The sequence below is a fragment of the Platichthys flesus genome, chromosome 11, assembly GCF_949316205.1.
Source record: "Platichthys flesus chromosome 11, fPlaFle2.1, whole genome shotgun sequence".
NCBI lineage: Eukaryota > Metazoa > Chordata > Actinopteri > Pleuronectiformes > Pleuronectidae > Platichthys > Platichthys flesus.
In genome coordinates, this window is record NC_084955.1 from 9,306,673 (window position 1) to 9,320,672 (window position 14,000).

General features: G+C 41.3%; 1 protein-coding gene across 1 annotated transcript in view; it reads left to right on the forward strand.

Moving 5' to 3' along the window:
* The window catches only part of LOC133964810 (eukaryotic translation initiation factor 3 subunit H), a 57,152-nt gene that overhangs the window by 17,343 nt on the left and 25,809 nt on the right, over nt 1-14,000 (forward strand). The window contains exon 3 of the mRNA XM_062399052.1: nt 13,541-13,708. Within this exon, the coding sequence (XP_062255036.1) occupies nt 13,541-13,708 (168 nt within the window). The remainder of the gene's footprint in view (nt 1-13,540; nt 13,709-14,000) is intronic.

Consider the following 14,000-nt stretch of genomic DNA (forward strand, 5'->3'; position numbering starts at 1 on the left):
GTGAATTTTTTTCATTAGTTTGCAGCACTTTGCTCTTAAGAGCCTGACCAGAGTTTTTTGTCGTATACTGAGGGCAAGCCTGCCTTAGGGTCTACATATCATAAAACCCATATCAATGTCCTTTTTTGAAAACTTTGGATACATTACACTTTCTTTTTTAAAATGAGCTCTGCTTTGGTGCAATTAACACATTAAGCCTCAATTACCTAATTTATTTTCTGAAAAGCAATGGGTCTGTGTAGTCAAACCAAAACATTAGACAGTAATAAGTGAAACAACCCCCTCAAGCCTTTAACACAAAATTACACCCAATTGAGGCGAAATACCATTTGTATCAATAATTCAAACTGGTGCTTGTACTGATCTATTCATTTAAGTACTTGGGGCCATTGTGAGGGTGGACTGACGCACCACAGAAAATTGTTTAAGTCCCCACTAATTTTAATGAAAAAATACATTAATTATTGTTACATCACCACCTATTGTTATTTGAGGTCTGCTTTTAAGATAATTCAAGCGTGACCTTTCATTGTGAAAACAGACAGTAGAAAAGTCCCTTTACAACTGGAGAATACATTTACTAAATTATAATACAAATGATTTTTCTTTAAGTCATCGGTTGGCTCCCATTTTTCATTATTTATAATTAAGCTACCTTGCTCATTGTGATAACCAAGAAATAAGATTTCAAATGGCTTCAAAGAAAGAGTGCACTTTATTTGACCGTGAGCAAACCTACTTCCCATGCCCCTGTCGAGTTTCAGTGTGTGGACGTGTTCATCAGTGTTGGGTTTGAAACAATGTTTGTTTCAATATTTAAAGACGTGTTTGCTTTTAATAATTGTTTTAATAACCTACATCCTATGGCTTGAGTAATGCACACCTTTTATCCAAGAGTGAATCTATACTCCTTCCCTAGATTGTATTGCTAGAGAATTATCTGTCAAGATCAAGCTGAACATTTTTCGTTGGAGGGGAGGCTTGTGAAACAACATTTTAAAATAAATCTTAATCTGCTTAAAGCAAGCCAAAGAATTGGAAGAGAAAATACAAACAGAACTAATTAAGGCCAATTACATCAGCGGTTCCCTCCAGTAGGGTCTGCAAGGTTAGTCCTCGGTTTTGGGAGCTTTAATTGTCGTGTGCTTCACGGTGGGTTAATTGAAGTCAGGGGTATTAAAAATACCTCTGCCATGATCTTTCCACTCCTCCCAGTAAATACACTATTCAGTATGCAGCATGGCCTGCATGCGTGCGTGCGTGCATGTTTTCTAAAAAGTTGTTTCTAATCCATTCTGATCAGGTCTTTCTCGGGGTTAGACCTTCAATAGATCACTACCCTGCCCTAAATGGGAAATTGATTCCCTCCGTTTTTCAGTGCTCTCCCTCAGTGAGGCTAATTAGAAATCACTTGGTATCCCACCTTTTAAGGGAAATATATATACATTAAATATATTATGGTCACCGTAATGTATTAGGATTATGAGGGGCACCTTTCCTGAGCGCTTAAATATTCTTATTCGCTCTCTTTTGGCTCAATGTCCCCAGTCTCTCACCTTTCCTCCTTCCCCCCCTCTCTATCTTTTTATCTCTGCTTTCTGTCTCTCCCCCTGTAGTGTAGATCTGAGACTGGCTGTTAGCAGCGAGCTGGAGCTGTATCTGCTTTTGAATTTTCACCCGGAGTTATAAATCAAGAGTGTGGGTCCCCTGGGTGCCGTCACCACTGCCATCAGTTCCACTGTTTTATTCATCCGCTCCTTTGTCTCATCACGATTCAGCCCCACATAAAATTTTGTGTGTGCGGAGGTAGGGTCAAAATGCATCACTCTGGGCTGTTGCTAATCCAGGTGGGCTGAAGGGAGCAAGAGGAGGGTTAAAAGATAAAAACGTGAGAAGGATGTGACAAGGATGAGAGAAATGGAGGTTGGCAAGAAAGGGAGGAATGAGGGGTTGATGGAAAAAAAGGGATACCTATGAGGGAACAATTTGAGAAACCGAGCAAAGATTGACATTTAGGGCAGAAGGAAGGAGAGAACTGGGAAAAGATGGAGCAAGATGACAAGCAAGAAGTAATGGCGAGAAAAAGTTAGAGAAAAGTATAGAAACAATCGTCACTTGTAGGGATGGGCATAATTAATCGACGATCGATTAATTGATCATTAAGAAATTCCTCGAGGAAATTCGCTAATTACGCATTTGACCACGGGGGGCAGTGTTTGATAAAAGATCACAGGCCTACTCAGTTACCTGCGACTGGCTGCGAGTTACCGTGTATTTCCATTTTCCAAAGTAAACATGAAGAGGTCATGGCGAAGTGTAGAGTGGGACCATTTTGAGTTAAAAATGACTTGGTTCACTGCCAATACTGCGAAGCTATCCCAGAGACTGGGGGAGACTAGGTCTGACACGTACGAGGGGAGCGCAAACACCCGAGCCGCTAGGGAAGTTAGCATGGAGATACCTGTGTCTCACGGGGACGTCTGTTCCCTCAGAGGGAGTTTTTTCGGCGGCTGGACTGACGGTCACCAGGCTGCGTTCGGGTCTGACCTCGGGGAATGTTAACATGCTCATCTTTCTCAACACAAACCCGTAGGCTGGTGCTGAGGTTGTATGTGAGTTACTGGTTATTTTTATGAAGCTTTCTTGACTCGGTGCCTTGTTTGATAGTTTTGAGTTACATCTGGCAAAACCCGTCAGACCTAGGTAATCTCGATGGTGAAGAAATAAAAAACCAAGCAATGATTCAACTGTTACATATCTAACATTATTTATGCAGAAAAAAGAACAGAACATTTGCTTGCAGGAACCTGAATGCCTGAATGTTTCCCTCCCACTTGCTGCTCCGTTAGGTTTGTATTAATCACCTATGGTCCAACGTTTACTCATGTGATTCTGACAGTTGTAGTATTTTTTTTTTTTTTACATAGGTGAGGCCATGTGGCATACGGATTAAACAAATGATGTAGGTGATGCCGCTGCAATTAATTGCTCCTCTGTGGGAACTACACCTGTGAATACATGCACAGGTTGTAGCTGCTACACTTGTTGTCCCCAGCACGGAGATGACAGGATAAAGAGAAGGATTTAGATAGATTTAGGCTCGGATTTGTTTTTGATGAAAGACTTTTAAGTTGCAGTGTTTCATACAAGTCTCATTTATGAAATGTATCATTTCCATACAGACTTTTATATTGAGTCATAATTGAAAAAGAAATATGTATAGCTGATACATATTAAGGACAGCAGATGTGTGGTATGCCTTCATAACGATACATGCACACTCAAACACTTTGTACCTGTTGCTAGCTTAGGGGTTGTTAAATGAGCGCTGACAAGGAGATCAAGTGAGAATTCCTTGCCCCAAACTAGGATTTAAAACAAACAGGCTCATCAGTTCCTCCTCCACATCATCTCCCTATTCCCACTGTACAAACAAAGCCCTGTGACAAGCGGTGCTGTCAAATGTGCATATGGTGAACTCGTCAGTGTGTTAAGCACACAAAGCAGCTGCTCCCCTACGCTCTCACCCTCTCCCATGCATCACTGAGGGTGTTTGTGTGCCTGGTTGTGGCCTAGTGTCTGTTTGTATGTGCACGCACGTTTTAGGGAGGCAGCCCTCTGCGGGGCTTGCTTAACTAAGATTAATTGCACCTAATCCACTGTGCCAGGTGGAACATGGATCATAGTGGGTGCACTCGCACAAACACACTGACGTACTCACAAATAGGCACACACATCCCATTATAGCCTCGCTGCTGAAAATTAGCCCGGTGTCTCTCCTGACACCCCGGACTAGACCACAACTCGATACCACCATTTACTTCCCGACAACTCGCACATTCATCACTGCTCCCTCCCTCCGACAGATGAACGTGTGGACGGACGAAACTGCGTGACAGGAGGACGAGCTATCTGCTCTCTCACATCAGCAGCTGCTGACCTTGACAATGCTTGGAAAGAAAGTGTTTGTCCTCCTTTCTCTTTAGAGGAAGGGAAGCAAAGAATGTGACTGAACCTAATGTCTTTGACAGAAGTACCCAAGATGCCGCAGGTCTGTAGGGCCATGTGCTCTGTGAGGCATATGTGAAATGGGAAAGGGAGTGAGACAAGTAAGCAGTATTCTTACTGAGCAAGGTGATTAGCTCTAGAAATTAAATAACTTTTCTTAATGCTGATTCATAGTCAAATTTAAAGTTGGCTTTAAACAAAGACGATTTTTTAAATGAAAAATATAATGTGAGTCTTTTTTTGACAGGAAACTTTCGCTTAACATTTGTTTCACTCAATCAAAACTCTACTTAACTACTTTTCAACTACTGAAATTGTATAAGATCATGTCATTATTCTCTTCATTAATATTACATTTTTTTGGAAAGGTATTGATTCATCTAGGCAAAGTCAAAATGTTCTATTCTTTAGCTTGTTATTGCAATTCTTCAGACTCCAGAAGTTACATGAGCTAAGGGTGAGACATCTCACTGTATTTTTTTTATTGATATTGTAATTTTCATCTTTTTCAAATTGTTGAGATATTTAAAATATTTTCATGTGACCCCTGGGTTACATTCCCTGGCTGGTAATCACTGTTTTGCACCTTTAATGAAAGTGCCTCTCAACATGGTTGCTTCAATATTCTGGTGCTCATTTAGTTTTCTTAGTTGTTTGGGGGGAAGTGGTTTAGTTAGAGTTTTTATGTGGTTATTTTTCATCTTTTCTTTTAAATCTTGGCTTCTCTTTATTTTCGGCTGCAGTAAATGGTGCTGGAAGCCACCAGCCTGCTTAATAAAAGCAGTTTAGTCAGCCCTGTACCTGCATGTTTGTGTCTGTCCTGTTTATTGGAAGTGAAAATTGTTTTGTTTTCTTTAAGAAATTAGTCCGAGGTGTATGTAGGAAGCTCCTGTTAGTTCACTCAAGGGCAATGTCATATAGCTCAAAGCCTAATTGACATATGTTATTGTGCCAGTGGGACTAATTAAGAGCCGTGATTGGTGTTTTTCATGGAGGAAACTGTGTTTTCGCTGGTGCTATCAGGCTAAATCTCAGTTACACATGGGTGGTGAGGAAGGATGAGGGAATAGATCCATACATTCTGAAAATGTCAAATTTAGCCTCAGTGGCTCACACTTTACAACGTCTCACTTCCAGGGTGCACGGTACAGACCTGTGCATGAGATGATATATCTTTAATATCCTTGAGAATAACTATCATTTTCTGCCTTCACCCTGTGTCTCCTTATTTAATTCAATGGTCCTCTGCTCTGTAAAATTCAAACTAACTCGTCAGAGGTTCTTCTTTCGATCTGGTGTAATTTGGCATCATTTCGAAGAATGTGAAAAAAATTTTTTTCCAGGAATTTTGAAAAGTCTGTACAAATCAAAATGAATCGCCTGTATGTCTGACAGACCCAGAGTCAGCTAAATTATGTTTTTAAACCATGCTAAATCAATTAACATATTTATCTCCACAATTCTTCATTCAAATGTTACCTAAACTAATTTGGATACTAGTTTCAAATGGTTACCAGATATTTTAAAAGTGCGCTCTGACATTCAATATCTTATTGTTATTCATAATGTACAGCATACACAGCATTTTCTAGTTCACCAAATGCTTGATTACCATGTTTTTGACAATATACAGGAATTGTAATTTGTGATAAAATGTTATCTCTAACATTTGACTGCAAATGCCCTTTTTGTAAGAATTGAACAAAATATCCCAGTTATATCATAGCTACCATGTCTCCTTAGTGGCACAGTCGATGAGTAAAGTTTACTGGATAAACAAATATCTGTGTTTCGAATCCACGCATTTCATTTATGTGCTCTCCATTAACTGCTTGGACCTGGATCTTTGATGCTTGCAGCTATATTTTCTCTCTATTCATTTTGAAAATATCGTATTACTTTCTAGCTTGATTACATTTCAATCTACGACGACTGAGCTTTCCCTCAATAATAAATTGTATTGACCCAAAATGCTCAGGGCATCAATGAACACTTGGTTTGCAAGTTCTCAGGACTCTACACAATACCAATGTCTTGTATTGTGGTGAACAGACTCTGAGGAGGAGAAAAAGTCAGCATGTATTATCTGTTTTTATTTAGGGAATCCAGAGGAGAAGCATGGTTAAGAGAGGAAGGGTAAACAGGAACGCAGCAGTAGAGCAACAAGGCAGAACAGACAGGTTGTCCCGAGGCCTTCAAACAGAGAGATCCACTTTCTACACCGCAGTAAACAATAGCAGATGTAGTGTTTTGCAGCAAGTGAGGTTAAGTCAAACCAAGTGCATTTAAACAATGCTTAACAAAAGTGTCACAGAGGATTTTAAAGAAAACTGACTCTCTCTTTTACATTACAAAACAGCTCTGAGTTTTTTTTGATAAAGTTAATGAATGTCAGAATTGAGCGTGAAGTAAAAGTTTGTTACATGAATTGTTTGTAAGTGTAGACTCACTAAATTAGATTTGTTCCAAGTCCATTCAGAAGATGAAACAAATATGTAGGTGTGGAACAAAATACTTCTTCACAGAGCAAAACACTGGCAGAATAAGGTGTCTCTAAATTGTAAATCACATAAACGCGTGTCTTCTTTCCTTTTGCCTCTGACGTATATATGAAACGCAAAGATGAGCATTCTTTGTTGCCACCACTAAGCACCTCGGGCAGAATATGAGGAATTAGCAATCCAGCCAACATAGCAGTTGCATCAATCATCCGAAAGGACTGTTTTCTGTTTTTATTTTCAACTCCGAGACGATATTGATGGGTCATCAAAAAGAAAAAATGTTTCTATACTTCGTCAGAAAGCAAACTCGTCTCTTGACTTATAATAAAATAATTATTTTTCACTCTCTTATAAATCATATAACAACCAATTTTATTCCTATGTGTGTGTGTAACCACAACAGTTATTCAGGCAAGGCCCCATCAGCCTGTCGGGTAGGTGATTAGAATATGTTGTGACACACCGCTATGTGCATTCTCACACACACACACAGAGACAGGCTCGCCCACATCTCACTGCCTTTACTGAGATGTTGTGGCCTGTAGCAGCATGCAAGGTCTGATGCAGTTCACCTCTTGTGTCATTGAGTATTAGAGTATGGACTATCTGTCTGATTCACTGCAAAGACACACACTCGCACATAAAGTCACACGAGCACACACCGGAATCGCCTTGTAGATTATGATTCTTAACATTACTGCCGAAGGTGTAAAGTTTAGCTACTAGCTGATAAATATCTCCACACGCACACAAGCGCGTGTCTCTATAGTTGTGAGGACACTCCTTGACATATTGCATTCCCTGGCCCCTTACCCCAATCATCATAACTAAATGCCTAACCTAATTACAATTGTAACCCTAAAATGTAATCTTACCAATCAAAAAGCCAATTTTATTTTATTTTTGTTTATCCCCCACAATGATGGCATTGGACCAAAATTGGCCCTCACAGCTGTATTGATATATATATATGCCCACACAAACAAACACATGAGCGATTCAAACAGCATGCAGCACATGGTATCCTTAGGCTTCCCATTTCCCAGTTTGTACTATTTCAGTGTGTTTTCCACTCATTTATGCCTACCCACCTGCTCACCTAGAAAAACATATTCTTGCTATCCCACAGTTTCTGCTCTCACTTACCATCATGTCCTGTTTCCTTCCTCGCTTTCTGTTTCCCTCGCTGAACTCATGATTTCACAGATACGCCGTTAAACACACTTTCATTTTCTCTGTCTTACGTACACACTCCTTTTCCCCCTCTCCCTCCCTCCCTCTCTCTCGCTGTCTGTCTCACATGCACACACACCAACACACCGCACACACAATCGAGCAGTGCAAAGGGAATGGGCAGACTCATTCCCTGTCTGGCCTCGGGACCTAGATTGATTGATAGGAGAGGCGTCAGGGCAGTAGAAATGAGTGAGGAAAAGCAAACAGTGGCGCATGCTTCCCCTCTATGCCTTGATGATATTGTTAAATTGGCTATTCTCTGGCTAATGCTGCCGCTCCATCCACAAAGTATCACCAGCTGTCTTACTTATACTACAGTGGGGAGCAAGAAGGGTTTTTCCTGTTTCGGACAGAGAATATAGACAGATGTATAGCTTCTAAACTAGCTGGCCATGCAAGGACTAGCTATAGTTTTCCAAGATATTTGTTTTGTATTATCATGTGAGGGCTCTCCTGAAACAGGTCTGTGATCCACAGTGGCTGCTAACATAGTTTTAGAAAGGGATAGAGAATGAGAATCAAATACCTGCTATGCTCCTGCTCCCTAACCTTCACATATCAGCCTGAGGTTCAGATCAACATTAGGGTTGACACGGTAGTTGGCGTAACACAGTGTTCAGGCACACACTGATTACACAACATGTCCACTGGCCCCACCAGCTACGACCTAAAAGCCATTTGGTTCATTTTCGTGGATCAGTGGTAGCGCCCACATTCATAACATTCATCGCCTCCATCCAAGTGGTAGTCGAAATAACGTAAAAACATTATTATCCTGCGCGTCAGCATAGCGGCGCAAGCAGGATAATGTTTTGTGTGTGTGTAAAAAGTAACTAAACAATGTATCAACTAATTTCCACCAAACTTACTTGGGAGGGTATCTCCAGTTGGTGATTGGTCAAAAGCCAAGGTAACAAAATATTGAGGATAAAACATATTTTTCCCGGAATACCTCTTCAAATGTAAAAAATTATTAATAATAATTTTTATATCTCAAAAATACTTTAATGTTGATACAAAACGTACCTTGTAACATGTTCTTGTAACAGGTTCTCTAGATCTCCAGAGGCTTAACCATGTTAGTGTACTGGGGGTCAGTTTTTGTCTTGTTGCGGTGGGTTTTTTAAAACAAAGGTGGCATTTACATCACTCCGTGGTCATAATTATTTGACATGGGAATGGCATGTTGCAGTTTGTAGGTTTTTTGGTCTGCTTGAGTGTTGAAAGGAGTGTCATCCAAAAAGCAAAGTCAGATGTGCTTTCTGAAAACATCCAGTCCTTTTCTGTTATTTTCATATATCTCATGTTCTTGTAGACGTTGATTCATATAAGGAAAATTAGCATGTAATGTTCACATGTTTTTTTGTCCACTTATTTGGTCCTAGATTATTTGAAAAGGGCACCCATTTTAAATTGTATATCAGAGACTACTGGATTTAAAATGTATTATAAAAATCACTTTGCAGCAGTATTATGTATTTGCAGCAGTATTATGATTTTTTTGGTTTATAAAGCAGCTTCAGAAAGTGTTTAATCCTCTTGACTTTTCTGCTAAACTTTGTTGTAGATATTAATTGTAAATGAACAAAATTGCCATTTTACATCAAATATTCCAAAACATCACATGAAAAATATGTTTTTAGCAACAACAAAAAATCTAACCATTTACTAATGAGTACCCTTTATTCAGCATTATTTATTCTTAGTCCCCTTGGCTTTAATTACAGCTGAGTCTTCTTGGGTTAAGTCTCTACAAGCTTTGTTCACCTGGATTTTTCCAGGCAGATCCTCCAAAGCTCCAGCAGATTGGATGGAAGCATGTGTGAGCTGCCGTCTCTGCACAGATGTTCTGTGTTTAATTCTGGGCTACTGAAGGCCAGTCTGACTTGTCCCGTAGCCACTCCAGCATTGTCTTGGCTCTACAATTTGGATCATTGTCGTGCCGAAGGTTTAAGTCTGTCTCCTTTTCCCTTCTACTGAGAAGCACCCATATAGCTTGGTGATGCCACAACCATGCTTCTCCTGAGGTATTATGTTCTTAACAGAGTAAACCGAGGAAAAATAACAAGGTGTTCCATCACTGTGTGTGAATACTCCGCAGGGTCTCGGTCTATCTGTGGCTTGCAGCTGCTCAGTTGACCTACGAGCCTTGGGGAAAACACTGTGGAATCCCATGTTTTTATAATTTCTTTGTATCCATCCCTGTGCTTTTTAAATTCTCAGCACAGAAATAATTGCTTGATCTTCCTACAGATCAACAACGTTTCCCGTTTTAGACTCTTACACTGGAGATTCTGAATGAAACCAGTTGCAAAGAAGTCAAGGACACTGAGAAGAATTTGTTGACTACTTTGAAAACACTGCATCCACTGTGAATCCAAACTTTAAACATCCGACAAAGAGCCAATCACTTTGAATTCAGGTTATATTTAGTTTTCCTAAATGCATTGGGGATCTGGAGGTTGGTAGTAGATCAGAGCAAGTGACTGAGTTTTTATTGTCACTTAATGAATGATTGGCATGTTAACGGATTGGATTGGATTCAAATGTATTGTCATTACACAGAGTACAAGTACAGAGGCAACGAAATCGAAAGAAGGTTGAAAGATTACAGCATAACATGAGGGGAGGGAGAAGAGAAAAACAACCCCCAGACTATGCTCCTAGAGGAGTACAGTGTGGGAACAGGAAAAAAACACCTCAGCACATAAGCACATACATTTTAAACATTACTTGCAGGGGGGAGGGGGGATGGAGGTAAGCCAGTGACTGGGTGTTCTGAGCCCAGCCAGTTGGAGGACAGAGGTAAACCAGCACAGACAAGCAGCCATCCGGTCCTGCAGCCGCGAAGCGCTGGTCACAGACCCGCCTGTCAAACTGGGGGTATTTTGTTGGTATTAGAGCTGCCTGATTAATCGAAATTTAATCGTGATTTCGATTACTGGGTGCAAAGATACTCAAACGAGTTGAAGAAATCGTTTGGAATTTTTTTCGAAAAGAGAAGAGCATGCGCAATTCAGTCCTTCTACCAAAGCATTCAACGCAGCTAGCTGACTGGCACTCAATCTCAAGCAGCTGTAAAGTGAAGGAGGCGAGTTGTGTGTGTGTGTGGGGACCGGCAGTATTTAAAAACAACAGCACGAGTGGAAAATGGCAGAGGGGGGGCAGGCCCGTTCGATCGACAAAAAGGACAGAAAAAGTGATCTTGTATGGGAACACTTCGGATTCAAGGAATCCGACAAGGAGCAGCACCACACAATGTAGCTGCCGCACAGCGTTCATTCTGCAGCGTGCAGCCGCCGGGCTGCTCACACCAGACCCACATTTCTCTGCGCTGGTCAGCCCGTGATTTCCGCTTGTTGTTGTATGTAACCCGTTCAATGTAGGGGTTCGGGGGTAAATGATGGTGGTCCTCATAGCCATCCCCCATCCCCCACCCCTCTCTTTCTCTCTCTTTCTGTGTGCCTGTAGAGGGGGGGCAGATGGGGACATTTACCGGAACCTGAACTGACTGGTACTTCCAGTCACAGTCATTTAAAAAATAAAGCATAGACTTCAGAATAAGGGCACATATTAATAATCGTTTGAATAATCATCATTGCGATATTGTCCAAAATAATCGTGATTATGATTTTTTCCATAATCGAGCAGCCCTAGTTAGTAGTTTGTGATTTGACTTAATTTAATAAAACATATCACAATGGAATCAAGCCATCCACCGACCCATCCATAAGCATAAAGCTATTTTACACATAATAATAACAAAAAATAACAAATAGGAGAATATTTGTGCACAGCAAGAAGACGCGAAATGGCTGATTGGTTTCCCTGCCTCTTGTCAATCCTCCAGCCTTCAGTGTTCACTTTAGAGACGGATCACTTTGTGCACAATTTGCCCACTAATGATAGGGTAGAGGGGCAGGTATACGCATCAGTGGCGCATGAGAGGTGAGCCCCCTTACTAATGGCAGAGAAGTGCAGAGACTGATACAGTAGTTAGTAGTTGGGTGGGAGAATGCCTTCCTTCTTCATTGAGCTCTGTTTGTCTTAGAGTCAGCTGCTAGCCAGCCTCTGGGCAGAGCAACTCCCCGACAGACTCGCTCTGTCTGTCACCAACACTCGTCTCTTTCCTCACAATCTCCCTTTTGCTTCTTCCGCTACTTGTCTCTCCCACACGTTTTGGTTAGAACATGCTTCTCATTAGTCACCACCGTCAAAGAAGAAGCTCCTAACCCCACCAGCAAATTTTCTCTGTAAAATAGATGCTACTAAACACATATTTGTCCTGTGGGTGTGCTACTATGGCGATGAAACGCAAACAGTGCCAGACACCACCTTTACACATCCTCCTCCTGTGGTTTATATCAGAATTGCTACACAGTTTGCAGTCTCTCTCACACCCTCATGCACCCCTATCTTCCTCTCCTTCATTCCTATCCTCCTCCCTTCTGTAGTTCTTCCATTCATCTGCTTTGCTTACTTTTGTCTCACTGACCATGTCAGTCACTAAGTTGAAGGCTAGATTAAAAGGGCAGATTGGTACATACAGTCCATCCCTGCAGGACAGGTTGTGAATAAGCCCATTCCGCCTGTCTGCCCCCATCCAGTGCTCCAAGCCAGATGTTCACAAATTCAATGAGATTTTATTGTCGGCAGAAAAAGGCACCTTAGCGTTGCCCTCCTTTTCATGGCACACACCTGCAGAATTTGTGGGCAGACCTTTGCGATTTTTGTGTGTGTGCTTGTTGTCCAGATAGATGGAGAAAGATTCTTAAATGTTTCAGACTTAATCTGCAAACTGCCACAATGGCAGCTCTGAATAGTTTTGTGAGGAATAATTGTCAGGTCAAATGTCAAAGTGACCAAAGCACATGTTCATATATTTTGAATGAAGTCATACCCTGTTTTACATAACATCAACACCAGGGGTTGAATTCAGGTAATTAGAAATATTCCAAGAGACATTTTGCCCTTGTTAAAATGACCCATAATTTCAAAAATGTAGTTTCTCTTCTCTCTTCTTTGTAATTTTCCACTTCTCCACTGTTTCTCTCCTTAATTATTTGTTCCCCTTTCCCTCCCTGAACTGTCCCTCTTTTTACCCCATCTGCATTCCACTCAACCTCTTCTCCACCTATTCGGTTTGTTGTCTCTAACAGCCCCAGCAGGAGAAGGATGTGCTCTACAGTCTGGGGTCTTGGGGGCCACAGCTGCCCAATAACACCCTGATTTATCAACCTCCCTCAGCTAGCCTGCATGGAGATGCTGTTTAGCTCGCTTGCTTTCGGTTATTACTTACAGCCAACAAGGCAGGTAGTTTGTATTTCTGGCAGAGCGTCCTTAGGATGTGTCTGGTGTAATGAAAAGGCTGTGCTCGCAATCTATCTGGCCTTCTCTCCAGTAGCAGAAACCTGTGTGTGTATCTGTCCAGCTGTTGTCGCCCTACCAGGATGTATTTTCTCACAAAGAACGAAAGGGTGACTTGTCATCCCAGTTGATGTTTGTTTTAGAAATCTCCACCACAACCACTTGGTAACAGAAGATGAAGCCTTTGTTTTTCTCAGTTTCAATTAATTTATCTTGACATCCCTGCTCTTTTTCGCCATTTCTCATGTTTGTCACATCCTCCCTCCCTCGGCTCGTGCACCATGTCCAGCTCCAGATGGAGACCAGATAGTTGCAGATCCCAAAAAGTTAATCTAATTTCTATGTTCATTCTAAATTAAATTTTTTCTTTCTCTCTGTCCCCGACAACGTCCCTCTCTCCATTCCCACCCTTCTCTCTCTGCCTGTAGTCCAGTACCAGATGGAGATGATGCGTTCACTGCGTCACGTCAATATTGACCATCTGCATGTGGGCTGGTACCAGTCCACCTACTATGGCTCCTTTGTCAGCCGGGCGCTGCTCGACTCCCAGTTCAGCTACCAGCACGCCATCGAGGAGTCGGTTGTTCTTATTTATGGTGAGTACCCCTACAGAAGACTGTGTAAAGTCTTTGCTTTGTTTATAAATTTCTTTTCAGGTATCTCACTATCTACCGTTTTACAACCAACTTGAGTAAAGAGGCGTTGACCACACAAGATATTAGCCTCAAAATGGCTGGGTTGTACCTGTGGTATCAGATTAAAGTAAAAAACAACAGGATTCTACTAATCTTCGATGGACTGCAATCGGATACGTATCAAACTAGAATTCATTGTAGTTATGTCTCCACCAACCAGTCAAATTGCAGTTTGGCTATAATTTTTACCAAA